The 25642-nt window shown below is 43.6% G+C and overlaps 1 protein-coding gene across 6 annotated transcripts in view; it reads right to left on the bottom strand.

Moving 5' to 3' along the window:
- Window positions 1-2894: 2894 nt before the first annotated feature.
- Window positions 2895-25642, bottom strand: part of AP3S2 (adaptor related protein complex 3 subunit sigma 2) — a gene marked incomplete at its 5' end in the record, with an annotated part of 67595 nt that continues 44847 nt past the window's right edge. For 3 of the 6 annotated variants that reach the window (XM_079700661.1, XM_079700662.1, XM_079700665.1), the window contains 2 exons: window positions 2895-3850; window positions 5460-5567. In XM_079700661.1, the coding sequence (XP_079556787.1) occupies window positions 3722-3850; window positions 5460-5567 (237 nt within the window). In that variant the 3' untranslated portion in view covers window positions 2895-3721. Of the gene's footprint in view, window positions 3896-5459; window positions 5568-25642 lie in introns of all 6 variants that reach the window. The other 3 variants (XM_079700663.1, XM_079700664.1, XM_079700660.1) reach the window with 2 other exon arrangements.

Below are 25642 nucleotides of genomic sequence, written 5' to 3'. Positions count from 1 at the left end.
GTGGAGGTGGTGGGGAGGAAAGGCTGGCTCTGTGGCAGAGGCCTGAATAACAGGGACTTGAGAAGACTCAAGATAGCTGACTTAATCCTTAATGTGACAAGCACAGAGCCATGACCAGGCCTAGCAGAAAGGTGGGTATGTATGGACTGAATGTTTGTGTCCTCTCCCAAATTCATATGTTGACATCCAACCCCCAATGTGATGGTATTTGGAGATGGGGCCTTTGAGAGGTAATTACATTTGGATGAGGTCACAGGGGTGGAGACCCCATGGTGGCATTGGCGCCCTTATAAGGGGATGAAGAGCCCAGAGCTTTCTCTTCATTATTTCCAGACAGAGCAAGAATATGGCCCTCTGTGAAACAGGAAGTAGGCCCACACTAGGCACCAAATCTGCTGGCACCTTGATCTCGACCAGCCTGCAGAACTGTGAGAAATGTTTGTTATTTAAGCCACCCAGTCTATGGTATTTTTGTTCTAGCAGCTTGAAGACAGGCTGTTTGGAGCATAGACAGCAGAGCATGATGGGCTCAGCTGGGGTTGGGAAATGGGTTACTGGCCTTTAAATATTCCATAAAACACAAAGTCACTGACTCTAGTCTCCACAAATTCAGGCTGCCAGTCAGATGCAAACTGAGCACTCAGAGATGCACAGCAGAGACAGCTGCAGGAGGCAGGGCCTCACTGCTCGCAACCTTCAGTGCCCAGAATTGAACCTGGCATCCACCAGGCACTGAGAAATTGCATAATGGAGGAATATTAGATTTCTGTCAGTGGCAGTGAACACTGAAAACCCAGTATTCTGTACCACTTTAGGAAATCCTCATTGTAAACCATCCAGGGCCAAGGGCTCCCAAATTCAAACCTGGCCCCTATTTTCATAACCAACATCTCTCAGCAGCAGTATTTGTATCCCTCTCCAAAAAAAGGCCAATGAGGATTTCCTCTTATTTTTCAAAAACGTTTGTGGCTTTGCTCGTAACAAGCAAAAAAGGTAGCTGGATTTTCAGGCAACCTCAAGTAGTTAATGAACAATTACTGTGGCTCATCCAAAGGGATCAAGTGTTCCAAACAAAAGACCAGGTTCAAGTTTTATGTCATTTTTAGAAGCGGTATGAGGGATGATGTTGGGATGCCCACTGCTGGAGTCTCTAGCACCGGTCAGTGGGTTTTGGGAATCATTGGTTTCTGGCAGGCAAAACATTCAAAGACTATTCCAGGAAATCCAGGACATGTGGCAGCAATGCGATAAGCCATGAAACAGACTCAAGAAAAACGACTATACGTATAATTGATTCACTTTGCTGCACACCTGAAACTAACACAACATTGTAAATCAACTCTACTCCAATAAAAATCTTAAAAAAAGAAAAAAGAAAACTGACTTTGTTCCAGCTCTGTGACCCTGGACACAACACTAAACACTCTGGGCTTCTGCTTCCTCACCAGTTCAATGGAGGCATGTGGAGGACCCCCCAGCTCACACTCTTTGATGCTGTCACTGTCTACCAAGCCAGTTTTTTTTTTTTTTTTTTTTTTTTTCGGTACGCGGGCCTCTCACTGTTGCGGCCTCTCCCGTTGCGGAGCACAGGCTCCGGACGCGCAGGCCCACCGGCCATGGCTCACGGGCCCAGCCGCTCCGCAGCACGTGGGATCCTTCCGGACGGGGGCACGAACCCATGTCCCCTGCATTGGCAGGCGGACTCGCAACCACTGCGCCACCAGGGAAGCCCACCAAGCCAGTTTTTATCACAGTTTCTGAGAAGCTACCTAAACTTTTTGAGGTTTCCTCATCCATAAGAAAGAAAATAAAATCAGGAGAAGCCATCTTGAGCAGTGAAAAAAAATGAACTGTGGATTTAGACATACAGACAGTCTCAATTCTTAGCCCTTGTGACCTAAAGCAGGTTACTTGACCTCTCTGAGTCTTACTTTCTTGACTTGCAAAATGGAGATAACAGTGTCTGTTGTAAGGATTGTGAAAGGATCTCGCTCATGCCACCTTACAGGAGGTGCAAAATAAATATCATTTTCCTTCTTTGTTCCTATATCACTTTCAGCAAATGTGAGAGGGATGTGAATATACTGAAATGTCTGTTAAAAATAAAAATTAAACTCTTTAAAAGAATATCAGAGGTTTTAACATCAGATAGATATATAAACCTACATTTCCCTCTTCCAACATAAGAGGGCCTACATTCTGATCAATACTACCCATCTCTGAGGTTATCAGAGATGTTCCAAAAGACTGAGGTTAAGAGGCTACAGAGAGCAAAAGGCACCAAGCACAGGAAGCACTGTTCAAAGCGGGAAAAGACGTGGTCCTGACCATGGTCCTGCCGGGCACCATCTCAGACGGGCTCTGCGACAGCATCAGGAGGCCTGAGGAAACAGTTTGGGCCACTGGCTGGCAGGCATGAAAAGTCCCCAGGCCGGGAGGCTTTACCGTGATGGTGCAGCGAGCTCCCTAATCTCAAGGCAGCTCAACATCATACCTGAGACCTGGCCCCGAGGCAGCGCGGGAGTAAGAGGCACTGCTTCGAGGAGCAGCTTCAGCTCTAAGTTAACCACAGGAAGAAAGGCTCTTACCGAATGTAAACATCTACAGGTTTCCACAGCTAGCTCCAGGGGACTGTCATCTGAGGGGAACAGGGTGTGCCCAGAGTGAGCTCAGGCAGGGACCCCTCGCACACGGGGGAGAAGATGCTGCATTGCCACCGGTTTCAGCCAGCAGGCTGCCCGTGTCCCCAGCCTTCCCCTGTGCCAGGTCCAGAACACATGACCCCAGCTCAGGCTCTCATGCTCCAGAAGCTGGTGTAGACAGCAGTGGGTTTCCTGTACAAAGAAGACTCATCATTCATAACACAGCAACCGACCCGTCTGCTCCTCGGAAGGAGAATGTATTTTAAACCTGGAAGAGTCATAATTCTTAGATGTTCCCCATGTTGTCAACTTTGCTTTCTACAGACACAGGGCCCCTCCCCTTTGAGGGGGACCCCTCTGGCTGAGGGGGGTGCCCTCCCTATTGGCAGAAATGTCGGGGGAAGGCAAACAACAGGCTTATGATTTGGACTGTGTCCTGCACATAAACACCTGGGAGAGCACGGCCAGGACTGTGGCAGTGGGGAGTGTATGCTGCAGGAGGTGGTGATGAGACAGCGTGGCTCTACAAAAGGATTCTGGGTGTGCCAACTCTATAGAGTCAGTAGGCAACTCTGGATCTCATAACATCCTGCCCTTGTTTGCCACTCACCACATCCCCAAATCTAGAGGGTCAGCTCTTTTCTAGCTATGGCACCTCACCAGGAAAGTCAATGCTACAGGACCTCAGGGAGCCACATGGTGCTAAGGTTGAAGACTCGCATCAGAGAACATCCTCGTGGTGGGGTTCTGGGAGCAGGGGGGCCTCTCACTACAGTTTGCAATCCCTGGGAGTGGCTGCACATGGCAGGTAAAGGGGGCGAGTGGCTTGGGCACCTGACACCCACTGAGGAAGCCAGGGCCCCTCACATCTGCAGTGGCTGTGTGTACAAGAGACGGGCAAGGCCGCACATGTGAGAAGCAAGCACAAACGCTGCCAGTGGACACAGGACTCCTTCCCGCTTCGGGATAGCAGGGGCCACAGCCTGAGGCTGGACTCCTCTAGGGCGCAGAGCGGGTTTTGCTGCAGGACTGGCTCAGCTTTGCTGGTTCCAAGGATTCAGTTCAGCCATCTTCCACTCTCAGACAAACTGGGACAGGTTGGGGACTTTGATGTTGAGATCGCCAATGTTGATATTCCGAGGCATCTCCGGCAGGTTGATGTTTTTCACAGCGGACACGGCCCGGGCGGGCGCTGCTGAAAGGCCACCCTGGGGAGACGTGAAGGTGGGTATAAGAGAAACCCTCAGTGTCATCTGCTTAAGGCTTAAATAAAAACAAGTGAAAGAGGGCTAGAAAATGTCCAAACCGAGCACATGCAATGCACATTTTGATTTTTCCCTCCTTATGCCTCAAAGGTGGCCAAAACAACAATCTTTAGGTTAGTGGGTTCTATAGTACAGGGACCCAAACTGCACTCCTAAAGGTGGGTTGTGTCTTATGCAGTTTTATAGCCCCAGTGCCAACAGTGCCTGGCACACAGTAGGTGTTAAGTAGATGCCTGTTGAAATAACCAAGGAAGTTTAACCAAGTCATATTCACCAACAGGGTTATGAAACAAAATAAAACAAAACCCTTTCCTCAAGAGACTGAAGACTCTTACAGAGGAGGGCAGTCACAGGGAAACTCTTAAAGGGAAAAGGAATGTCACAGCTTAGGACAACCACTTGCCAATTAATATCATGAAATGGACAAGAGCTGGCTTTAGAAATGTCATGTGGCCACAAGACGGGAAGAAGGACACGTAGGAGGTGGAGTGTACCCACAGACACAGAAAGTCTGGGAACAACAGAGAGGAAAGGTGCCTGCAGTCAGCCCTCACTCTCCAGGCTTGGCCCCGGTGTGTGGAGACGGGGAGAAGTCGAGGATGTTCTCAAAACTGTTTCGTCCTTCTTGACTACTTTCAGGATCCTGACTCCAATTCCACCCTCGCCCAGAAAGTCTCCATTGCTTCTAGTTTCCAAACCCCTTGCCTCTGACTCACTTACTATTCCTGGAAGCTTCCCAGCCTACATTTCTAAGAGAACTATAGTTGCCACAATAGCTGTGGTCTGGAAAAGCTTCTTCAGCAGGACTGCCAGTCCTCACAGGAAGCATTCCTGGTTTCGCAAGATCAAGTTCCGTTACACAAAGCAATGAAGCTCTTTAAGACACTCAGATAATTGAAGAGGTAATTTGTTCTGCTTGTTCTGCCACGTGTGAAGGTGTATGCCTGTAACCTCTACTCCCTGGTAAGGCTGACAAAGGCGATGGAGAGATCTCAGGGGAAAAGGATGGGAATTTACTGTGAGCATTTGTACCAAACTCAGCACTATGTGGGGGTGGACCTGGGGTATGCTATTTTCAAACCCAGCCCAAACTCTACTGTAGCTTTTTATAAGGCTAACTGGAAATAAGGAAATTGGCAACTCTGAGGTCTGAAACCACGAGAAGTGCCTGCTGGGAGACCAGACTCATAGGCACACAAGCTAGGAAACCACACTGGAATCAGAGATGGGGATTCTGGGTCCCTCCAGGCAACACGTGGCTTTGAAGGAGGAATTAGAAACCACAAACATTGGCCATAACCTCCCAAGCCAGAAGTTGTTTGCCTTCCCATGCCACCTGGCTTTTCCATTCACACTTTTAGCCTTTTTCTTACCTTTTTAATCTTCATGGTTGGCCTTCAAACCAATGAGTTTCGATAGACTCAAGGAAGAAACAGGATGAGTAGAAAACACTGCTAAGGTTCCACAGCAACCCAAACCCACACATTAGCCATTCCTCCTTCTGCCCATGTCTTCTCTAACCAGCCAGGGCAAAATTACAGCTGCATCTCACCTCGGATTTCTCCAGCCTGTTCTGAGCTTCAATCTGAGCCACAATTTCATTCATGTTTGTTTCCAACACCATCCCACCCATCACCACCTCCTGAAGAATGTAGTGTACCTGAAGGGGAAATAAAAATAAGAAGGGTTAGAGCCCTTTGTGGGAGTGACAGTGTGGACCCGAAGGAAACCTCGTGGGCTTTCCTGCAGCAGCAGGGTGGTCATACTTGACACTGGCACCTGATTCACAACAAATGCCTCAGAGACCACAGGGGATTCCCCATACATCCCGGCATATCAAGACACAAATCTCTTCCAAAAGCAGTGCAGAAGGGCCTGGCTACACTCAAGGTGGTAGCTGAGAGCACAGGCTTCATTTGAAGTCAGACTGTGTTTAAATTTCAGCTCCGCTCTTTGTTATTAGCTGGGTGACCTTGGGCAAATCATCCTTTCAGTGCTTCAGCTTCCTTCCAGGATTGTGGTGAGGGCGGAAGGAGACAACCTGTGTGAAGCACCTACCCGGTGCCTGGCACACATTGGGTTCTAAAAAAATAATGATGCCTTTCATTACTAGTGTTATCATCATAAACACCAACTGGCATTAAGTCAGTCCAGCTATGACAGAACAATTCCTGTCCACGCATATTTCCATGTGAAATATGTTATCCCCCAGGCTTCACAAGATCCTCCAGTCTGTGCTCCGCTGGAGGCAAAACAGGCCCATTTCTTGGCACCCGTCCTCATCCCATATCTTCCAGCTTTAGATAAGAAACCATGTTCAGGGTGAATACTTTTTTGGTCATGAGGCTCACAAGTGGGCCTTCCATCTAGCTAGTACTTCTCCCAACAAAGCTGAGTCTCAGACTGCTGTGACAGCCGAGTATTGTGCTGACTAAACCACTCTATCCCACAGTGGCAGGAAAGCTGCCATGGGAAGCCCCAGGTGGGTCAAGGTGCCCACTGGGGTATGTAAGGGGTGGTACTTCATATTTCAAATCAAGTCCTATCAACATGGCCTTCAAAGCACTTTCAATTAAGTTGGAAAGAGAGCAAGTACCACTCTGTATTGTTAACGAAGTGCCAGATTAGTGGAATAGTCATACAGGAGGTCAGAGAAGGAAGAGTGCAATGGCTAGAGAGACCAGAGCCAGTTTCACCGAGACAGTGAGAGAACTGAAGCTGGGTCTGCCATCAGAGAAGCAGGGAGGAGGATTTCGGGTGAAAGGCACTGGAGGAAGCAATTCAGCTGGTGTATGGTCTGAGCAGCATCTGGCTAGAAGGTCAGGTTTATGCAAAAGAGAGGCTGAGGATGATGCTGAGAAGGTAGTTTGGGTCTAAGGCAAGGTCTCTCAACTTGGGCACTATTGCCATCTGGGGCTGGAGGGTTTTCTGTTGTGGGGAGCTGTCCCGTGCATCGCAGCATGTTTAGCAGTATCCCTGGCTCTGAGCACTAGACTCCAGTAGCACTCCTTCACCTGTGACAACAAAAATGTCTCCACACATGATCAAATGTCTCCAGGGGAAAAAACTGTCTTCAGTTGAGACCCTACTGGTGTAAAGTCCAGACTAAACTATGGAGGATTTGAGGGCCAATATACTCCACAGGTTATGGACAGTCAAGAAAAAAGACACGTCTGCAAGTTTGTGTATGTGTATTTTTGACACATGAAGTTTTCTGACACATCAGTTCTCCATATTTTGCCCATAATAAGTGAGGGGAATACACTAACAGATGTAACTAGGGTATTTCTTCCGACCTCGAGGAGGGAGTGTAATAAAGCATACATTCAAATACAAATAAAATATGTTTGCCTACATTAATTAAGCCTTATCAACCACTTTTATGTCTACATATACACTCACATGAGGTGTTTTAAAATTTTACACAATATGAACTATTTCATTATCTATACGCAATGGCAATTTAATAGTGAAACTCTCATATACAGATAATTTACAAAATGTTAAACAAGACTGGTCTTAAAATTATGCCCTGGGGGACTACACTGTTTATACTTCCCCATCAAGAAATAGGCTTCCAAAAATAGTACTGTGTTTCCTTAAAAAATTAAAAATAGAATTACCATATTACTTCTGGGTTTATACCCAAAAGAACTGAAAAGAAGGATTCAAAGAGATATTTGTATACCTATCTTCATAGCAGCATTATTCACAATAGTCAAAAGTAGGAAGCAACCCAACTGTCCATCAATGGATGAACAGATAAACAAAATGTGGCATATACATGCAATGGAATATTTTTCAGCATTACAACGGAAGAAAATTCTGAAACATGCTACAGCATGGATGAACCTTGAGGATATTATGCTAGGTGAAATAAGCCAGACATATAAGGACAAGTATAGTATAATTCCATTTATATAAGGTACCTAGTAGTCAAAATCATAGAGGTAGAAAGTAGAACGGTGGTTGCCACGGACTGAGGGGAGGAGGGAACGGGGAGTGTTGTTTAATGGGTACAGAGTTTCAGTTTTGCAAGATGAAGAGCTCTGGAGATGGGCTGCACAAAAATGTGAACACATTTAACACTACTGAACAGTACATTTAAAAATGAAGACAGTAAACTTTATGTTATGTAAATGTTACCACAATTTAAAAAAATAGGTCTCTATACCAGTACTCCTAGTATTTATTCTTTTTGTTTAATGAACCCCTTCTTCATGGGGGAAGTAGTACTTGTTGAGCATCTACTATGTGCTGAGCACTTTATATGTAACTTATTTTAATTTTATAACATCCATCTGAGGTAAACCGATACATGGAAAAGTCAATAAACTATCCCAAAGTCACATATTAAGTAGCAGAACTGATCACTGAATCTAGGTCAGTCTGATTCCAGAGCTCAGTAGTTGTGGCGCATGGGCTTAGTTGCTCCAACTACTGTTCTACCCTTTCCACCATACTCCCTCAAAATTCCAAACTGAGTCTTCCACCCTCTTCATCTGAACAGGGTGTGTCAAAAGTCTAGTAGAAAGTCTTCCATGCTTTATCCCCAAGGCCTGGAACAATGCCCAGTGTGGAGTAGGCATGTTGAATGAATAAAAGGCTTTTCATAAGTCTGAAAAGCATCTTCATAGCATCTTCCTTGGGCTTCAAGTGCTTAAAAGATGGATGACAGTGTGGTGGTGGAGGCTTTATGGAGAAGGTGTAGTAAAAGGCCTAACAGAGGATATCATGGGGACCAGCGGTTGGTTAATAGGTAACGTCAGTTAAGACTTCTGATTTGAACACTGCATCACGAAGTCATAATTTTTAAATGCTATTCAAAATGTGTTTCAAGTGCAAAAAAGGAGAAATAAATAAAAATGCAAACTCCATTTTCAACAAAATTAGAAGATAACCACAGGGCTTCCCTGGTGCTGCAGTGGTTAAGAATCTGCTTGCCAATGCAGGGGACACGGGTTCGAGCTCTGGTCTGGGAAGATCCCACATGCCACGGAGCAACTAAGCCCATGTACCACAACTACTGAGCCTGAGCTCTAGAGCCCGCAAGCCACAACTACTGAGCCCGCATGCCACAACTGCTGAAGCCCATGTGCCTAGAGCCCATGCTCTGCAACAAGAGAAGCCACGACAATGAGAAGTCCGCACACTGCAACAAAGAGTAGCCCCCACTCGCTGCAACTACAGAAAGCTCGCGCACAGCCACGAAGACCCAACAGAGCCAAAAATTAAAAAAAAAATAAATAAATACATTAAAAAAAAAAAAGAAGATAACCACAATCCCAGGCACCAAAATAGGTGTAAAAGCTGTCAAAAGCAGGGAGCTCAAGCAAGAGCTCTTTTCCTTTTGAGAAGAAGAAGAAAGGATGCTACCGAGAGAGGACATGGGAGCTGGAGAGCTCAGGAAGACCTGCAAAAATATACTTTTTGTAGGTAAAGAACACACCCTCTGGGACCAAACAGATTCCTTGTTTTTGGAAAACAGGAGCTTCCTTGGACCTGGAGTTAAATGAGAAAACACCCAAACAAGCTCTATTTGCCTCACAGAGCCAGTCTCTGTGGCAGCAGAGAAGATAGCCTTTGCATGGTGGAAAAATTGCAGACGCCCATCTCTCTTGGCTAGGTAGAAATAAAGGGTAAAGGAACTCACCCGGAACCTGAAATTATGAGAACAACTTCAGCCAGCCTGGAATATAGACTTGGGACCTCCCCTAAACAAGCATCCTGCAAATAGCTGGTCCCTGAAAAACTCATCTATTTAAAGATGAGTTATAAAAATGAAATCTGCACAGGATCTATATAAAGATGCAACAAGAAAAAAATTAGGAAACAGGAAACCCAAAGGGCAGACTAAGACTACACACCAGAAAAATGCTGTGATAGAGCAGATAAAATGTAATAAAATACTTTATAAAATTGAAAAAAGAAAACTATGAAGCAAGAGCTCAAAGCAGAAGTGCAAGAGTTTATGGGAGAGGCAGGGAGACAAGAAGAAAAGAAGACATAAGTGGAAGGGAAAAAACATACAGAAATGAAGATGAAACTGGAAGGAACAAAAGGCAGGAGAGACTGCTGAAAATATAGGGAGGAACAAAAAGGGGAGAAATTTTTAAAAAGCAACTAAAATGAAATGAAAAAAAGAATTAAAAGGAATAGGGAGAAAATGAGTTACAGAAGACAGCAAAGGAGATATAACATATGCATAAAGGAAAACTGTAACATAGAAACAGACAGATATGTAAAGACTCAGTTCATAAAGATGATGTAAAAATATAATTCAGGATGTTCTTGAAAGGGCACATTGTATCCCAGGGAAAAACTGACCCAGAACAGTCACTGCCAAGATAGACTTTTTTTTTTTTTTTTGCGGTACGCAGGCCTCTCACTGCTGTGGCCTCTCCCGTTGCGGAGCACAGGCTTCGGATGCGCAGGCTCAGCGGCCATGGCTCACGGGCCCAGCCGCTCCGTGGCATGTGGGATCTTCCCGGACCGGGGCACAAACCCGTGTCCCCTGCATCGGCAGGCGGACTCTCAACCACCGCGCCACCAGGGAAGCCCGAAGTTAGACTTTGAAGGTAAGATTTCTCAATTTCTGCCACCAGGCACAAAGATCAAATCACTTAAAAGAGGGACAAAATCTTGAAAATGTCAACGGTAAAATTCAATGCTAGCAGAAAAAGGAGCAATACTTACAAAAATTCCCAAGGAGACAAAGGGTAACCCAAGAATTTTACACCTAGGTGACTGTCAATCAAGAGTAACAGAATAGGAAATATTGTTCCCATGAGTCTTTTTTGAGGAATCTACAGAAGAAAACACTTCTGCTAACCAAGAGGTGACTGGAAAAACCGTGGCAGAAAGACTGGCGGTGAACATTGAATCCCCTTAATGGTAGGACTAAGACAAATGGGATTAGAGTGAAAACAGAATGCCCATGCTATATGCTTTGACAATGTAGAAAGCTACAGCTAGCAAAAAATTAGGAAGACGGGGGAAAAAAAGAGGGAGGCAGAATAATAACACTGATTTCCTTACCCTCAATGGATAGCATTTAAAACCGACAACTCATGTAATAAAGATAAGTTATTTTGACTTTTATTGTGACTTTTTTCCCAATGTCCAAGCCCACAATCATCTGCTATAAACACTACTTTGAGAGTCATCATTTTTTTTACATCTTTATTGGAGTATAATTGCTTTACAATGGTGTGTTAGTTTCTGCTTTATAACAAAGTGAATCAGTTATACATATACATATGTTCCCATATCTCTTCCCTCTTGCGTCTCCCTCCCTCCCACCCTCCCTATCCCACCCCTCTAGGTGGTCACAAAGCACCGAGCTGATCTCCCTGTGCTATGCGCCTGCTTCCCACTAGCTATCTATTTTACGTTTGGTAGTGTATATATGTCCATGCCACTCTCTCACTTTGTCACAGCTTCCCCTTCCCCTTTCCCATATCCTCAAGTCCATTCTCTAGTAGGTCTGTGTCTTTATTCCTGTCTTACCCCTAGGTTCTTCATGACATTTTTATTTTTTCTTAAATTCCAGAGAGCCATCAAATTTTTTATGTAGAGCCCAAAAGATCTTTTCTGCTAGCTAGAGATCTAAGCCTTTTTCTTGTATAAAATTCACTCATATGTATCATCCACAATTTCCAGTTTCTCTAAAGGAGAGGGAGAACTCAAGACTCCTGTGAAACAGGAAGCACAGAACTCTTCTAGATTTTAGGAGTCCTCCACCTCTAGTCTCCTATAGTTATTCTGTCCAAACCTAATTCAACTTCATTTCCTTTTTTAAGTAACTTGCCTTTCCAACGCAAGTTACTTTGCCTTTCCAAAGCAAGTTAATTTTTCATAGAACAAGTCTCTTTCCTCACTCATGGTTTATCTGTATATTATTAATTAAGTTACTTATTTACAATACCAATATAACTGGCATCAACAGGTCTGAAACAATCACAACTGACCTTTGGTAAGCACAGTGACTCGTGCAGTGTAAATGAGCAAAGCATGGGCAACTAGGGATTAGCTCACCAGCTGCCCATGTTAACCTGACAAGTCAGTGAAGACTTCCTTCCACTGACTATGAAGTGGACCATGAAAGATGGGTGACATTTCTTTGAGTGGAGATAGAGGGGCCTTGAGAAAGCTGGAGGTTGTCAAGCATGAGTGTGGGGAGAAGGCAGCCAAGAATCAATACCAAACTCATGTACTTAAAAAACTAGAAAAAAGATCACAAAGAATGGTTCTGTTAAATGACAGGAGCTGACTGATGGACTGATCTTAAGGATGCTAGCAGAAATGTAGGTAAGTACCTCAGAGAACACTGAGGGTTAAAGGATCAAACCAACAAACCAACTGAGGTGAGGGAAAAAGAAATCTGAAACCTGAGTCATGTAGGTGGCAATAAAAACCACAGAATAGAAGATAGCAAAGAGGTAAAGGCCCTCAAGAGCCCTAAACCCAGCTTAACACAGTGTGCACTGAACAAATATCAAGTAATAGTAATTCATAGCTCTCTAGCAAAATTCATTCAGAAGTGTTTAAACAAAAGTGCTACTGATTTCTTAGTTCCTGGCAAATCCCCTGGTAATTTGACCCAAGAGTAATCACAACAGGGAAGAGTTTAATCTGAATAAAAAGATTAAGATAACCCTAATAAACAAATAGGTTATCTTGATGTGAGGGTAAGGCAACAGAGGAAATACTTTGGGTGATGAATCTGAAATGTTAACAGGTAAAATGCTGGTTGGAAACTGTGTTTTACAAGATCAAGATACATAAATTTATGGCCACACTTTAATGAGTGAAAGTTGGTGTTTTTAATTCTGTCTCTTAAAACCCCTCAAAGGGACTTCCCTGGTGGTCGAGTGGGTAAAACTCTGCGCTCCCAATGCAGGGGGCCTGGATTCAATCCCTGATCGGGGAACTAGATCCCACATGCATGCCACAACTAAGAAGTCTGCATGCCACAACAAAGATCCCACATGCCGCAACTAAGAGCTGGCACAGCCGAAACTAAAAAAGTAAATTAATTAAAGAGAAAAACAACAACCCTCAAAACAGTCAAAAAGTAGGAATGATTAGCAGTCAAGATGTCTATTCCTCTGAAGGCAATCTAACCTGCTATCGAGACTCTATTCTCTCCTCCCCACACATCTGGACATCCGTCTCCTTCATTTTTCTTTTCCAGGAAGCTGTCACATCATCCTCCCTCTGTTGAAGGTACTTGCTTCTATAACTGGATCCACTGGGCATCCAATGTGGCCCCTCTATTCTTTCCTGTCAGTATAAGCTAACTGTTTGAGACCTTCCCCATCTCATTCCCTAGAGGCAATATGAAATGTCCTGATCAGGATAGAGACTTATAAGTTTGTACCCTGGGCTCCCTCAGGAAGTATTCCTGTGACCCAGTTTACTAACAGATGAAATAAAAAGAATAAATCTGGTGTATGTTGAGCATTCAATAGTGCTTAGGTACAGCTTTGGGACTCCTGGAAGGTGTGACTCTCCTGTTCTGAACAGCTTGAATCAGAGAGGTTCTGTGCCAACAAAGGCTTGGTAAGCAGTTCCACTGTGAAAATGCACAGAAAGGGGAAAATAACACTGGGAAGCATCGAAGGAGAGTTAAATGACTGTTTAACCTGCTGGGACTTCCTGATGGAAAGAAAGCACTTCTCTAATTGAACAAGGGCTTGTAATGCTGCCAACTCTGCTGAGAATTGCTAATACTAACCCTCACTACCTTCTACCATTCTTCATGCTGATCCTGTTAAGCAGTTCTGTAAAAATCAGAGACTGCAAAACCATTCTTCCAAGATTTGAGGTGATGAATACTTAAGACTTGGGCCGAGTAAATTCAAGAAAGACTAAGGACCTCTCTAGGCTGAGATAATCACACTCTTCTCAGTGATACTGCTGTGCCCAGTATGCATCTCTCCTGAGGCACTCAATTCAGTGCACTGTCATATTTTTCACTTGTCTTTTATTCTCCTCCACCATGATTTTCCTTGAAGGCAGAATCCATGTCATATTCTTCTCTGGGTCTCCAGTGCCAAGCACCGTGCTTCGTAACAGTGGTACTTCATAAATTTGGCTGAATGGATGAAAGAGGCTCATCTGGCTCACAAGTCCTGATTTTGAGGAGACACAGGCCTTTTGAGTTGGCCTGGCTTCCCATTCGGGCACTGAGAAGCACACTCTACTGCCTGGGACACAAGAGTTAACCTCCACAGATAAAAGTGGGTTAAAATGAGCTTGCTCGTTTCATGTCAGGATTGATACAGTCTAAAAGGGAAAATAAAAGTGTCACTTCAAGGACAGAGGTGTTCCTTAGGGACACAGCTCTGGAACTACAGGGTGTGGAGACAAGTCAGTTTCAACAAACCTATCCAAGAATAGAGGATTCCAGGACCTTCAAAAGTTCATCCTTGGGGCTTCCCTAGTGGCGCAGTGGTTGAGAGTCCACCTGCCGATGCAGGGGACACGGGTTCGTGCCCCGGTCCGGGAGGATCCCACATGCTGCGGAGCGGCTGGGCCCGTGAGCCATGGCCGCTGAGCCTGTGCGTCCGGAGCCTGTGCTCCGCAACGGGAGAGGCCACAGCAGTGAGAGGCCTGTGTACCGCAAAAAAAAAAAAAAGTTCATCCTTGGTTATGTTTGTCACTGAAGACAAAGAAGTTCTGAATCCAATCCCAGGTCAACAGAAGCCATCACTGTCTATGGCTGTTAGCATAACTGACGCTATCTTGGGCACATACAGTTCCTCCTATCCTTCTGCTGATACTACCCAGGACTGTACTGTGCGGTAATCACTTCTCTGTTGTCAGGGGATTGGTATGTAATAGTTATTGTTATAATAATCATTCTGACCAGGTGGCCTCTATGCTCTGTTAGTTCTCAAACAATGATGAAGACCTTTGCTGACATATACCTGGTTACCCATGAGACTAGTAACCCATTCATAAATCTTGACTTAGGAATGCATGTCCCATTTCCAAGCACATACCCCCCTACAATAGGTTAACTATGAAACTGTCCCAAGGGCCCCTCGGCAGTGTGGAGTGTAGCTGCAAACGCTTCCAGATCACTGCCTGATCCCACCCTGTGAGTGAACTACCCTATAATAAACTGATCCATTGATTATATAGAGCTGCCTGTCTTGTCTTTCAGTCTCAAGATACCTTCTCAGTTCACTGGGCACTTTTTGTTCCCTCTGTCCTCCAGCAATCACTAAAAGCAAACTGACCTGGAGCTTGAAGATAACAAACATCACGCTTTCCTCCAGTAAAAATACAGTCTCCAGACATTGCTGGCCATGTTCCAAAAGTTTATTTTTATTTTTAAGTATTAAAGTTACAATGTATTTTTCTATAGTTATAATAAATAAGGTTCTCATGCAAGCAGGACACAAAATCTGACTCAAATCCATAATGTTACCTAGAATGTGATACCATAAAGCACCCCTGCATCTACAACTAAGTACCATGAATAATACTGTTTCCATAGTAAAATGCAGTTCTATATTGGGATGGCAGGAACCCATCTAGAGGAACTCCATGGGCAGAAAGGGTAGTGACATGTCAACACTCACCACACTCCAAGCTCAATCATACCCACAGAAATCTCTAAACTAGATCAATCCCTCTCCAGGTATTCTGCATTGGAGGATGAAAGCCTGCTGTATCACACAAGACAAGGGCTCACATCCCCACTTCGTACCCATATTCTCATATCTTTTTTTATTTTTTATTTTTATTTGGCTGTGTTGGGTCTTCGTTGCTGCGCACGGGCTTTTTTTTTTTTTTTCTAGTTGTGGAGAGCGGGGGCTACTCTTGGTTGCAATGCACGGGCTTCTCATTGTGGTGGCTTCTCTTGTTGCGGAGCACAGGCTCTAGGCACGCAGGCTTCAGCAGTTGTGGCACACGGGCTCAGTAGTTGCGGCTTGTGGGCTCTAGAGTGCAGGCTCAGTAGTTGTGGCACATGGGCTTCATTGCTCCGTGGCATGTGGGATCTTCCCGGACCAGGGCTCGAACCCGTGTCCCCTGCATTGGCAGGCGGATTCTTAACCACTGCACCACCAGGGAAGTCCCTCATATCTTTCTTAAAACAACTATTACCACAGAGAAGACAATAAAATGCTCATCAAATACAGAAGAGCATGGTCACAGTGCTTGTACTGGAACAGGAGGATGCCAATATTGCAACATTCAAGTTTTTAAAAAGAACTGTTAATCACTAATAAAATATCTAGTCTACTATATAAAATCTAAGTGCTAATAACTTTTTCTACCCCAAGTCAAAAAGCTTGGTTGGTTTCATCAGTTCCTAGGAAAGGCCTCCAGAGAGTAAGGAGGGAAGAGATTCTTGGTAGGATGGGGTATGCACCATCTCTTTGTCTATGCTGGGGGTGTGGTGGCTATTAATAGGCCAAAGGGTAGGAGGATGCTCCAAGTGGACTCAGTACTGATAGGGGAAGAGAAAATCATCTGAGAGTCATTTTGCCCAGAGTAAGTCTCTAGTTCCCATATTATCCATTTTAGAAAGAAATGAAAAGGGGAAGAGGGCATAAAAATGCCTTCCAGAAACCTGGTATGCTCTGCTAAAGCAAAGAGAGCAGGAAAAGAAAGCAACCTGCTTTGTAAAGTTCTGTTTTTCTCTTTTCCTTTCTATTAGTGTCTCCTGGACCACTTTCATGACCTTCCTTGGTTTTTAGACTAGACATTTTCCACAGTTTTCTCCAGATGTCTTGTCATGAAATTCCATAAGACCCAATCCCTAGCCCTTGATTTTCTGTCTTTCTCTTTCACTCACATGATCACACAATGAAAAAATAAGAAAATAGTGGAATCTCATCTTATATAAGGTTTAAGTTTTAAAGTCACCAAGTAAGATGGAAACTATGCATAGCCAAAATCCCTTAAATCACCAATGCAGTCCAACCTGGCTAGTCTTTCCTCTTGATTACTTTTTTTTGTCCTCAGTTAAGTACTAGATAAAGTGGCTGGCTTGTTGTTTAGGGACCACACAGATTGAAAATCTGTATTGTATCTTTAGGGATTAAAATCACTCTAAACACAGTAAGATGCTCATGGGAGGCACATGACAGGCACATGAGAGGAGAGGCAAAGAAGAGCAGATTCAAATCTTCCCTCTCACACTCATTCCAGGCACAGACTAAGGGAGTAGAATTGTGGACAGAATCATTGTGTATTTAGAATTTAATTCTCTTTCTTCTTGCCAAATGGTTAGAGATGAATCTGTATATACTAAGTATGTATATGTGAGCCCACTGTACCCACACACACAAGATAATGTATTAGGTTCAAGTATTCACTCATTTTCACTAAAAGAATGTGATCTGTAACAATGTCTATTTTTATTTTATTTTTTATTTTTTTAATATTTTCTTGGCCGCGCCGCATGGCATGTGGGATTTTAGCTCCCTGACCAGGGACAGAACCCGAGACCCCTGCACTGGAAGTGCTGAGTCATAACCACTGGACTATCAGGAAGGTCCCATCAATATCTGTTTTTAAATATGCTTAACATCACAGAATGTTAAAGCTGGAAGGAAGAAGTGAAGATAAGATTCAGACCCTGGCCTCAAAGGGCTTAGTCAAGGAGGGAAGATAAAACATGCATGGAATTAACTATAATAAAAGGAAGACTGTGACCCAAGTACAAAATGCTGTGGAAGTTTAGACGAGGCTGGGCCTTAAACTAACCAGTAAATGGAAGAGAAGCTATCCAGGCAGGGGAAATGGCAAATCACCCAGTAACTCATTAACTATTCTTTAGGGAATTCCCTGGTGGTGCAGTGGTTAAGAATCTGCCTGACAATGCAGGGGACACAGGTTTGATCCCTGGTCCAGGAAGATCCCACATGCTGTGGAGCAACTAAGGCCATGCGCCACAACTACTGAGCCTGAGCCCTAGAGCCCACACGCCTCAACTACTGAGCCTGCGTGCCACAACTACTGAAGCCCGTGTGCCCTAGAGCTCGCACGCTGCAACTACTGAAGCCCACGTGCCTAGGGCCCATGCTCTGCAACAAGAGAAGCCTCTGCAATGAGAAGCCCACGCACCGCAATGAAGAGTAGCCCCACTTGCTGCAACTAGAGAAAGCCCGTGCACAGCAACGAAGACCCAACACAGCGGAAAAATAAATAAAATTAAAAAAGAAAAAAGAAAAAAATCATGGTAAAGTCTCCAAACAAAACAAAACAAAAAACTATTCTTTATGCTCTCCTAATAATTCTTCTTCTTTAAAAAGGATTACTCACTTGCTGGTTTTATGTTTTGTGCTCTTTTTTAAAATAAATTTATTTATTTATTTATTTTTGGCTGCATTGGGTCTTTGTTGCTGCGTGTGGGCTTTCTCCAGTTGCGACGAGCGGGGGCTACTCTTCATTGTGGTGTGCGGGCTTCTCATTGTGGTGGCTTCTCTTGTTGCAAAGCACGGGCTCTAGGCACACGGGATTCAGTAGTTGTGGCACGCGGGCTCAGTAGTTGTGGCTCACGGGCTCTAGAGCACAGGCTCAGTAGTTGTGGCACATGGACTTAGTTGCTCCGCGGCATGCGGGATCCTCTCAGACCAGGGCTCAAACCCGTGTCCCCTGCATTGGCAGGCAGATTCTTAACCACTGCGCCACCAGGGAAGTCCTGTTTTGTGCTCTTGAGTATGTACTGTTGACTGCAGCAAAGTGTACTCATTGCATTTTACTCCTTCCTTATAAAAAAAAAAGATTCCTATAATGAGTCAGAGTTCTCTGTGAAGTAATTTTTTTAAAATGTTCTAGCAGGACTTTCTTTTTTGTCTACTGTTTCATCCTCCCTCATTTCCTGCCTGTTTGCAATATTGGTCCCAAATGCTAAGCACAACACTTTGTAAAGAAAATGGTCCAGGTTTTGTTCTCTTGAATTTTATCCTCTCTCTGGCTGGTTATCTGTTAACAAAACATGAGCTTAATACATTCTTACCACATTGAGGATGCTAAAGCAGGAGAGGACACTAAGGGGAGCATAGCTGCGTGGAGAGTGCCGGCTCTGAAATCAGAGTCCAGGGTCTGAATTCTGTCTCTGCCACTTATTAGTTGTGTGACTTTGGAGAAACTGAGGCATCCTAGCTCTAAAGCTCAGTTTCTCCATCTGTAAAATGGGGAGAACAAGAGTTCTTACCTGACATACCTATTTAAAGATAAAATAAAGTGATGCAGGAAATAAATGAGGCAGTGTATTTAAAACACTTGTGCCTCACACTTAAGTACCTGATGAATACTAGTAGTGGTTATAATTGTCCTACCTCCTTCCCAATGCAGGAATTTATTCTTTGGCTCTTGAGACAGAACAGAGTCTTCGCTGAGGTGAAAAGAGCTCACAACTGTTCCTAAACTGCTCCATCTACTGTGGAACAGTAATAGCTGTTCGAAAGTTCTTAACTGTACTGAGCTACAATGTGCATGGAACCATTTCCAACTCCTGACCCTACCTGTGCCCTCTGGAGCAGTAAAGAATAAGTCCCTGCCCTCTACCCTGGTGTCATCCCTATTTTACAACTGAAGAAACTGAGGCACAAGGAGGTCCTTAGGAGGGTTGCCTAAGTCACAAAGTTAGAATCTAGTAGAGCCAGAACCCATGAAGCCACTTCAGGCAGAATCCCACTCAAGGAACACCGGGCTCCTCCTGAGTCCACCCAGATGTTATCTCCCAAGGGAGCAAAGGCAAAGCTAAGTGATAGACTGATGTATGCCCTGAAACTAGTGGGTGTACACAGGTCATAACCTTGAAAGTTGAGGTCTAATGAGAATCTAGTTTTTAAAAATAGGCCTCTAGCTATGTTAATCAGACATTATATCTGAAAAGTGCTTTGAAAATTAAAAAAATTTAAAAACCACACAAAATTTGGACAATCAATCAACTGCAACAATCAACCTACCAATTATATTTGAGTGCCCTGTACTGTTCAGGTAACCAACAAACTATTACATATTGACACTATTCCAAGAGTTTAAAACCTACTGGAAACAATTAGGAATAAAAATTTTAAAGCAAGAGTAAGAAGACAAATAACTTGGAGACCTACAATACTGGAGTTCAGAGAAGACTTCATCAAATGTAAAACTTGAGCTGGGTGCTGAAACCTTGAAAGCTTGTTAGGGAGAAGATGAGGGTATTACAGGGTGGGGACAAGGCATAGGCAAAGGCAAAGAGGTGGGAATTGACAAGGTATGTATGAAAAACAGAGGAAGATGTGTCTGATTGGCCTGAGGGGTCTCTGTTCCAAAGCAGAGAGAGCCTGAGGGACAAGAGGATCCACAATCCAGAGATCCTTTGAGGCCAGAAGGAAGAATGCAGACTGAAGGGAAAATGGGAGAAATATTTTCTATGGAAGATTAGACTGAGTGAAAAAGGTTGGGAGAAAGACTGGATATAGCTGCTGTAGTTACCTAGAGCTAATATATTAGTTACCCAGGAAGGAAAAGGAAAGGAAAGGGGAAAGGAAAAGAGAAGGAAAGGCAGAGGTGGGACTGAAGCAGACCCTGAAAGAAGAACCAATACCATTTTGCGACCACTTGGAAATAGAAAGCAAAGTACACATCCCTGAGATTTCATGCCTTGAAGAAAGATGATATCGCTGACAGAATAAGGGAAGAAGAGAAGACCACAGTTGAGTGGGTAAGTGGGTGAGGGGTAGGCAAGAGAGGAGGTGAGGAAAGGAGGAGAAAATGAGCGGTTTGGTGTACACTAAGTTGGAAGTGATGGCAGGTCATCCAGATGGAAAGGTGCTGTACACTCCCATAAACACAAGCCTTTAGCCTGGGTCAGAATGAGATGTAGATCTGTCGCCCATCTGTATCCAAGCAGACGAGTGCCCAAGGATGAATGTAAAAAGAGAAAGCCAGCAGGGTGCCAGGGACAGACCTGTGTGGAATGTGCCCATTTCTCTCATTCTGTAGGTAGGAAAAGAAGCAGCAGTCTTAAAGCCCAAGGGGGTCAGGCCCAGTCAGCAAGGAACCTTCCATTCCTTCCCTGAGGTTTCTAAACAACATTAACATGATTCTTCTAGGGTAAATTCAGATATATGGATTCTGAAAATCTAAAGGGATGCACTTGTATAGTGACTGGGCAAAAAACAGGAAGTGCTCAACTCCAGGCTTTGACAGGATGACCTCCCTTCAGTGCTATCGGGAGTTCAACCGCAGGCGGATGGGTCTGGGCATCCCTCTGCCCTAACCTGCTAAAAATGTCTCACGGTACACACCTGGCTAACTTCAGAAACACATCAAGCAACTTGTTCTCTACAGAATATGGACCTTAATTCTTGAGGTCATAAGCAGATAAGGCCACAAAGATTTATCAATGACCAAGATGTCAATGTAGCGAATTGTTTTCCCCAATCTAGATCGATGTGCTTTCAGACTCATAAATGTGTCCTGAGGTGTACTCTGGGCCATTACCACTACTGTGCACACACTCCCTTGGCCCTCCCACTTGTACTCCGGAGTTAATCACAGTTCCTAGGCTAAGGTGAAGGGATAATGTGTAGACAATCTACAACTTATCTAGCTTCAAGCTCAGACTTTGCCTCAGAGCAGCAGACAGCAACTTAAACTGTTTGCTGTATAAAGCTTATATTAAGAGAGGGCTGTACTCTTTCTTCAGTGCACTGGGCCTAGAAGACCCAGTGTGATAAATAGGCTATATATGCACATGGTACAACATTTTTGAAAAGTTAGTCCCCACACTTACCTAGCTCCCCTCTCCAGAGGCAGTGGTGACTTTTCCGTTCCTCTTTCCCCATCCCTACCTCATCTCCTATTATTCCGCCCCCCCTTCTCACTTCCATTCAGCTATACCAGCCCCAAGGCCTTTGGACTTGTTCCATTTACCTGGAATGTTCTTCTCCAGGGAAGAACCTATCTCTCTCTTCTCTTACTTTCTTCTGGTTTTTGCTCAAATGCCGTCTTATCAGGGATGCGTTTCCTAAGCACCCTATATAAAATATCAAGCCATACCTACCCACCCCTCAGCCTGCTTTATTTTCTCTCCTGCACTTATTACCACCTAACATTTATTTTATTTTGTCTCCCTCTAGTAGATATAAGATTCATGAAGAAAGGAATTTTTGATTAACTATTTCGCTGGCAGTAGATGGACAAATGAATTCAACAATGAATAACCAGTATGTGCCAAGTATTGTGCTAATATCTGGAAATACAGTAGTGAGCAAGACAGTCTGATCCTTACCTTAACAGTATCTGGAGGTGGCGGGGGGTAAACAAACAAAAGAATGAAATAAATATTTACTGTGTTCTAAGCACTTTCCACATATTTAATGCTCACATCCACCATATAAGCTAGGTGCTATCACGATTTCCTGTCCACACATAAGTTCCTAAGGCACAAGCCATATGGTTCTTAAGCGGCAGAGCCAGGAATCAAGCCGAGACATGCAGGCTCTGGAGCGTGTGCTCTTAAACAGGCAAATAAGCAAAAACAACACACTGTGTTAAATGTCACAGCAAAAGTAATTGAAGGTGATTGGGGGGGAAACAAGATAAGTATATCTATTTCAGTCTATGGGCAGTGAGGGGAATGCCAAGAAAAGTTTTCCTAAAACCTTTCCAGAACTGTCAGTCTGGAAATACAGGGGGATAGAGATTCAGTTTTGGACATAACTGAGTTTGAAGTGAAGTGAGTTTGGATGGTACTTTAGGAATCACTAGCAGAAAGATAACTGAAGTCATGGGATTGTGTGAGATTTCCTAAGAAAAGAGTGTCTAAAAGAAAAGAGAAGAGGGATCATTTAAGAGGTAAGAAGCTCAAAATGACAGATGAAATGGCCAGAAAGGTAGATAAAACCTAAAACTAGAAACAAAGAATGCTTTAAGAATGAGGAAGTATCAAAACTGCTTGGTGAGAAGGGCACTGGGGAGTGTACATTGGACTCAGAAACACAGAGGACAAGGCTCTCCACAGTCTGATCATCATCTACTTCTTCAAACTTCTCTCGGCCTAACCCCATACACACACCCTACTCTAACTCAGTGCTCTTCATCTAGGATAGCACTGCTCCCACCCCAGAGGGCATTTGGAAATGTATCAGGCAGAGGACCTACTAGCATTTAGTAGAGGGGGTCAGGGATATCCACAGTTCAATGAACAACTGCACTACTGCCCAAAATGCCACTAATGCCTCAGCTGGCAGACCCTTTGTCTAGCGGCAGTTTATGCAAAGTTCCCAATCTCCAGTGGCCTTCACCCCTAATGTTCCCATTCCTCCCCACCCCCTGCCATACCTTTAGCCTTTGTTCCTACTGTTTGGTCTCCTGGAATTCTGGTTTGGGAATGAGAAGTCAACAAATTCTGTAAATTTTTACAAATCATATTTATTATAATATTCCTGCTTTTAAATTCTCAAATTCTGTAGTATAGTGGAAAGAACATGTTTTTTTTGGTTTGTTTGTTTGTTTAAGTTTTAGGCACTTTAAGCCTCAGCTTGCTGATCTGTTACACAGGGGTGTTACTATCTACTGTATTAAAGATTATTGGGCTTAAAGTACCTAGCACAATGCCCGGCACTTAGCAGCTGCCCAATCAACATTAATTTCCCTTTCTATGATTACCCTCCCCTTGAATGATTACAGTCCACCCATGGTATCTGTTGGGGCTGATTCCAGGACCCTGCCACCAAATACTGAAACCCGTGAATGCTCAAGTCCCTTATATAAAACGGCACAGTATTTGCATACAACCTACGTACATCTTCCCATGTACTTTCAATCATCTCTAGATTACTTATAATACTTAATACAATGTAAATGTTACATAAATAGTTACAAATACAATGTAAATGCTATATAAATAGTTGGCAGCATGGCAAATTCAAGTTTTGCTTTTTAGAACTTTCTGGAATGTTTTTATCCTCCAAGTATTTTCAGTCTGAGGTTTACTGAACCTGCGGATGTGGAACCTTCAGATCCAGAGGGCTAACTGTGTTCTACTCAGGAATTCATACAGACCTCATTGGTCTTCTCACTTGGCAGTGATCTTCTACCTCAAGTTGCTAATGGTTTTCTCCAGCTACCTAACTTGGGGCCGTCACACCTGTGGTGCTGGTCCAGCCTTGCCACACGCAGCACAGGCCACTGCACTCAGTCAGTAGGCTGCCCAACATGCTCCATATCTAGGACCTCAGGCTCTCAGGCAAAAGCTGTAGGTGGGCCACCATCTATCCTGCCCCTCCTCAATTTCAGAGGCTAGCCCCAGAAACAGCTATTTCTTTAAAGTTCCATTCTTCTTTCTCTACCTCTGATTAAATATCATTAAATAAAAGAGCTCATGATTAGGTGTTATGTTATTCTGTATAAATAATGTATATACATTTTAGTTTTGTGAAGTACAATATGCAGATATACTATATATATTTGACTAAATGCAGTGCTTGTGATCACTGCTATAAAGAGTAGTACAAAATGAGGGCTCCCTCATATAACATGCCTCCTAAAAAATTACATTCAACTTAAGGCTCCTTCTCCAAAAACGTTGCTTTAGTCCAAGACCCAGGAATGTCTCTATGTGACCCATCTTTATAGGTGCATCATGAACCTCTTGAGGACAGAATATTTGTCTTTTCCATCTTTGTATCTCCATATCTAACACAGTGGCCTCCTCATTAATAAATGTTTGCTATTTGATAACCAGAGAAAAAAAAAGACAGAAACATTCTCAACAGACTTCAGTACTTTACCAAGGTCAGAAAGCCACCAAGGTAAGATAGATAACTGGAAGAAAGCCTCTATAAGGAGAGAGGAACCTGCCTCTCAGATATGGAAGCAATTTATTCTATTAGGGAATTTAAATTTTGTAAATCACCTTAAATTCATATGGGAAGTATATAAGACATAAATGCCAAGTATTTCATTAGAGAAACTGAAAAGCTGCTACATGAGATGCCTTTTCCTAAGATTCAATCATGTTTCCTTTTTACAAGAGTGTTCCTCTATTTTTCTGATGCTAAAATTTCTAAGTTTCCACCTATAAATTGATACTGAAGCAAACATCGGATTTGTTTTGCTTCTAAGAAAATAAATGAAAAAAAAAACACAAAACTGTGGTAGTCATTAGTAATATTCAAAACTATTTCAGGTTCCCCCCCATCTTGGGCACATGGTAGGACTGCACTTTCCTAGGCCTTTAAGTGAGAGCATGTGACTTGTTTTTGGCCAATGAAATGTGAGTGCAATGGATGCGTCACTTTAAGAGCCAACACACTTTAAGCGCCCAGGTGGAAAAGTACACGTTGATGAAGATTTCCTTCAGCCTGGACCCCCTAGTGACTACAGTGAGCAGAGACACACAACGGCCACACAGCCTGAGTGAGAAATTAACCTTTCTGCTACTGAAAGTGTGGAGTTATGTTATTACCTAGTCTACCTAGATTGATACAAACACCAAGTCTGGCAAAGGGTTTTCAACTGGGGATCAAGAAATTCTGTTTTTTATCTCAGAGCAGGCCAATCCTCTTTTGCATCATAAATAATAATAGCAAGAACAGCAGAAGTGAATCTCAATTCCAGCCTTTTAGGGCACCTACACATCAGCAATCAAAGTGATACACAATTTGTTTTATCTGCAACACAACCAAGTAACATCATTGGTAACAAGCTTTGCTGTAACTACAGTCTTGACAAACACTAGGTTTTATTGAAAAGGCCAGATAACAAACAGCT

The sequence above is a fragment of the Hyperoodon ampullatus genome, assembly GCF_949752795.1.
Source record: "Hyperoodon ampullatus genome assembly, chromosome: 3".
In the NCBI taxonomy this organism is placed as follows: domain Eukaryota; kingdom Metazoa; phylum Chordata; class Mammalia; order Artiodactyla; family Ziphiidae; genus Hyperoodon; species Hyperoodon ampullatus.
The sequence above is the reverse complement of the archived record's forward strand: the minus strand, read 5'-3'. Positions and strand labels throughout refer to the sequence as shown.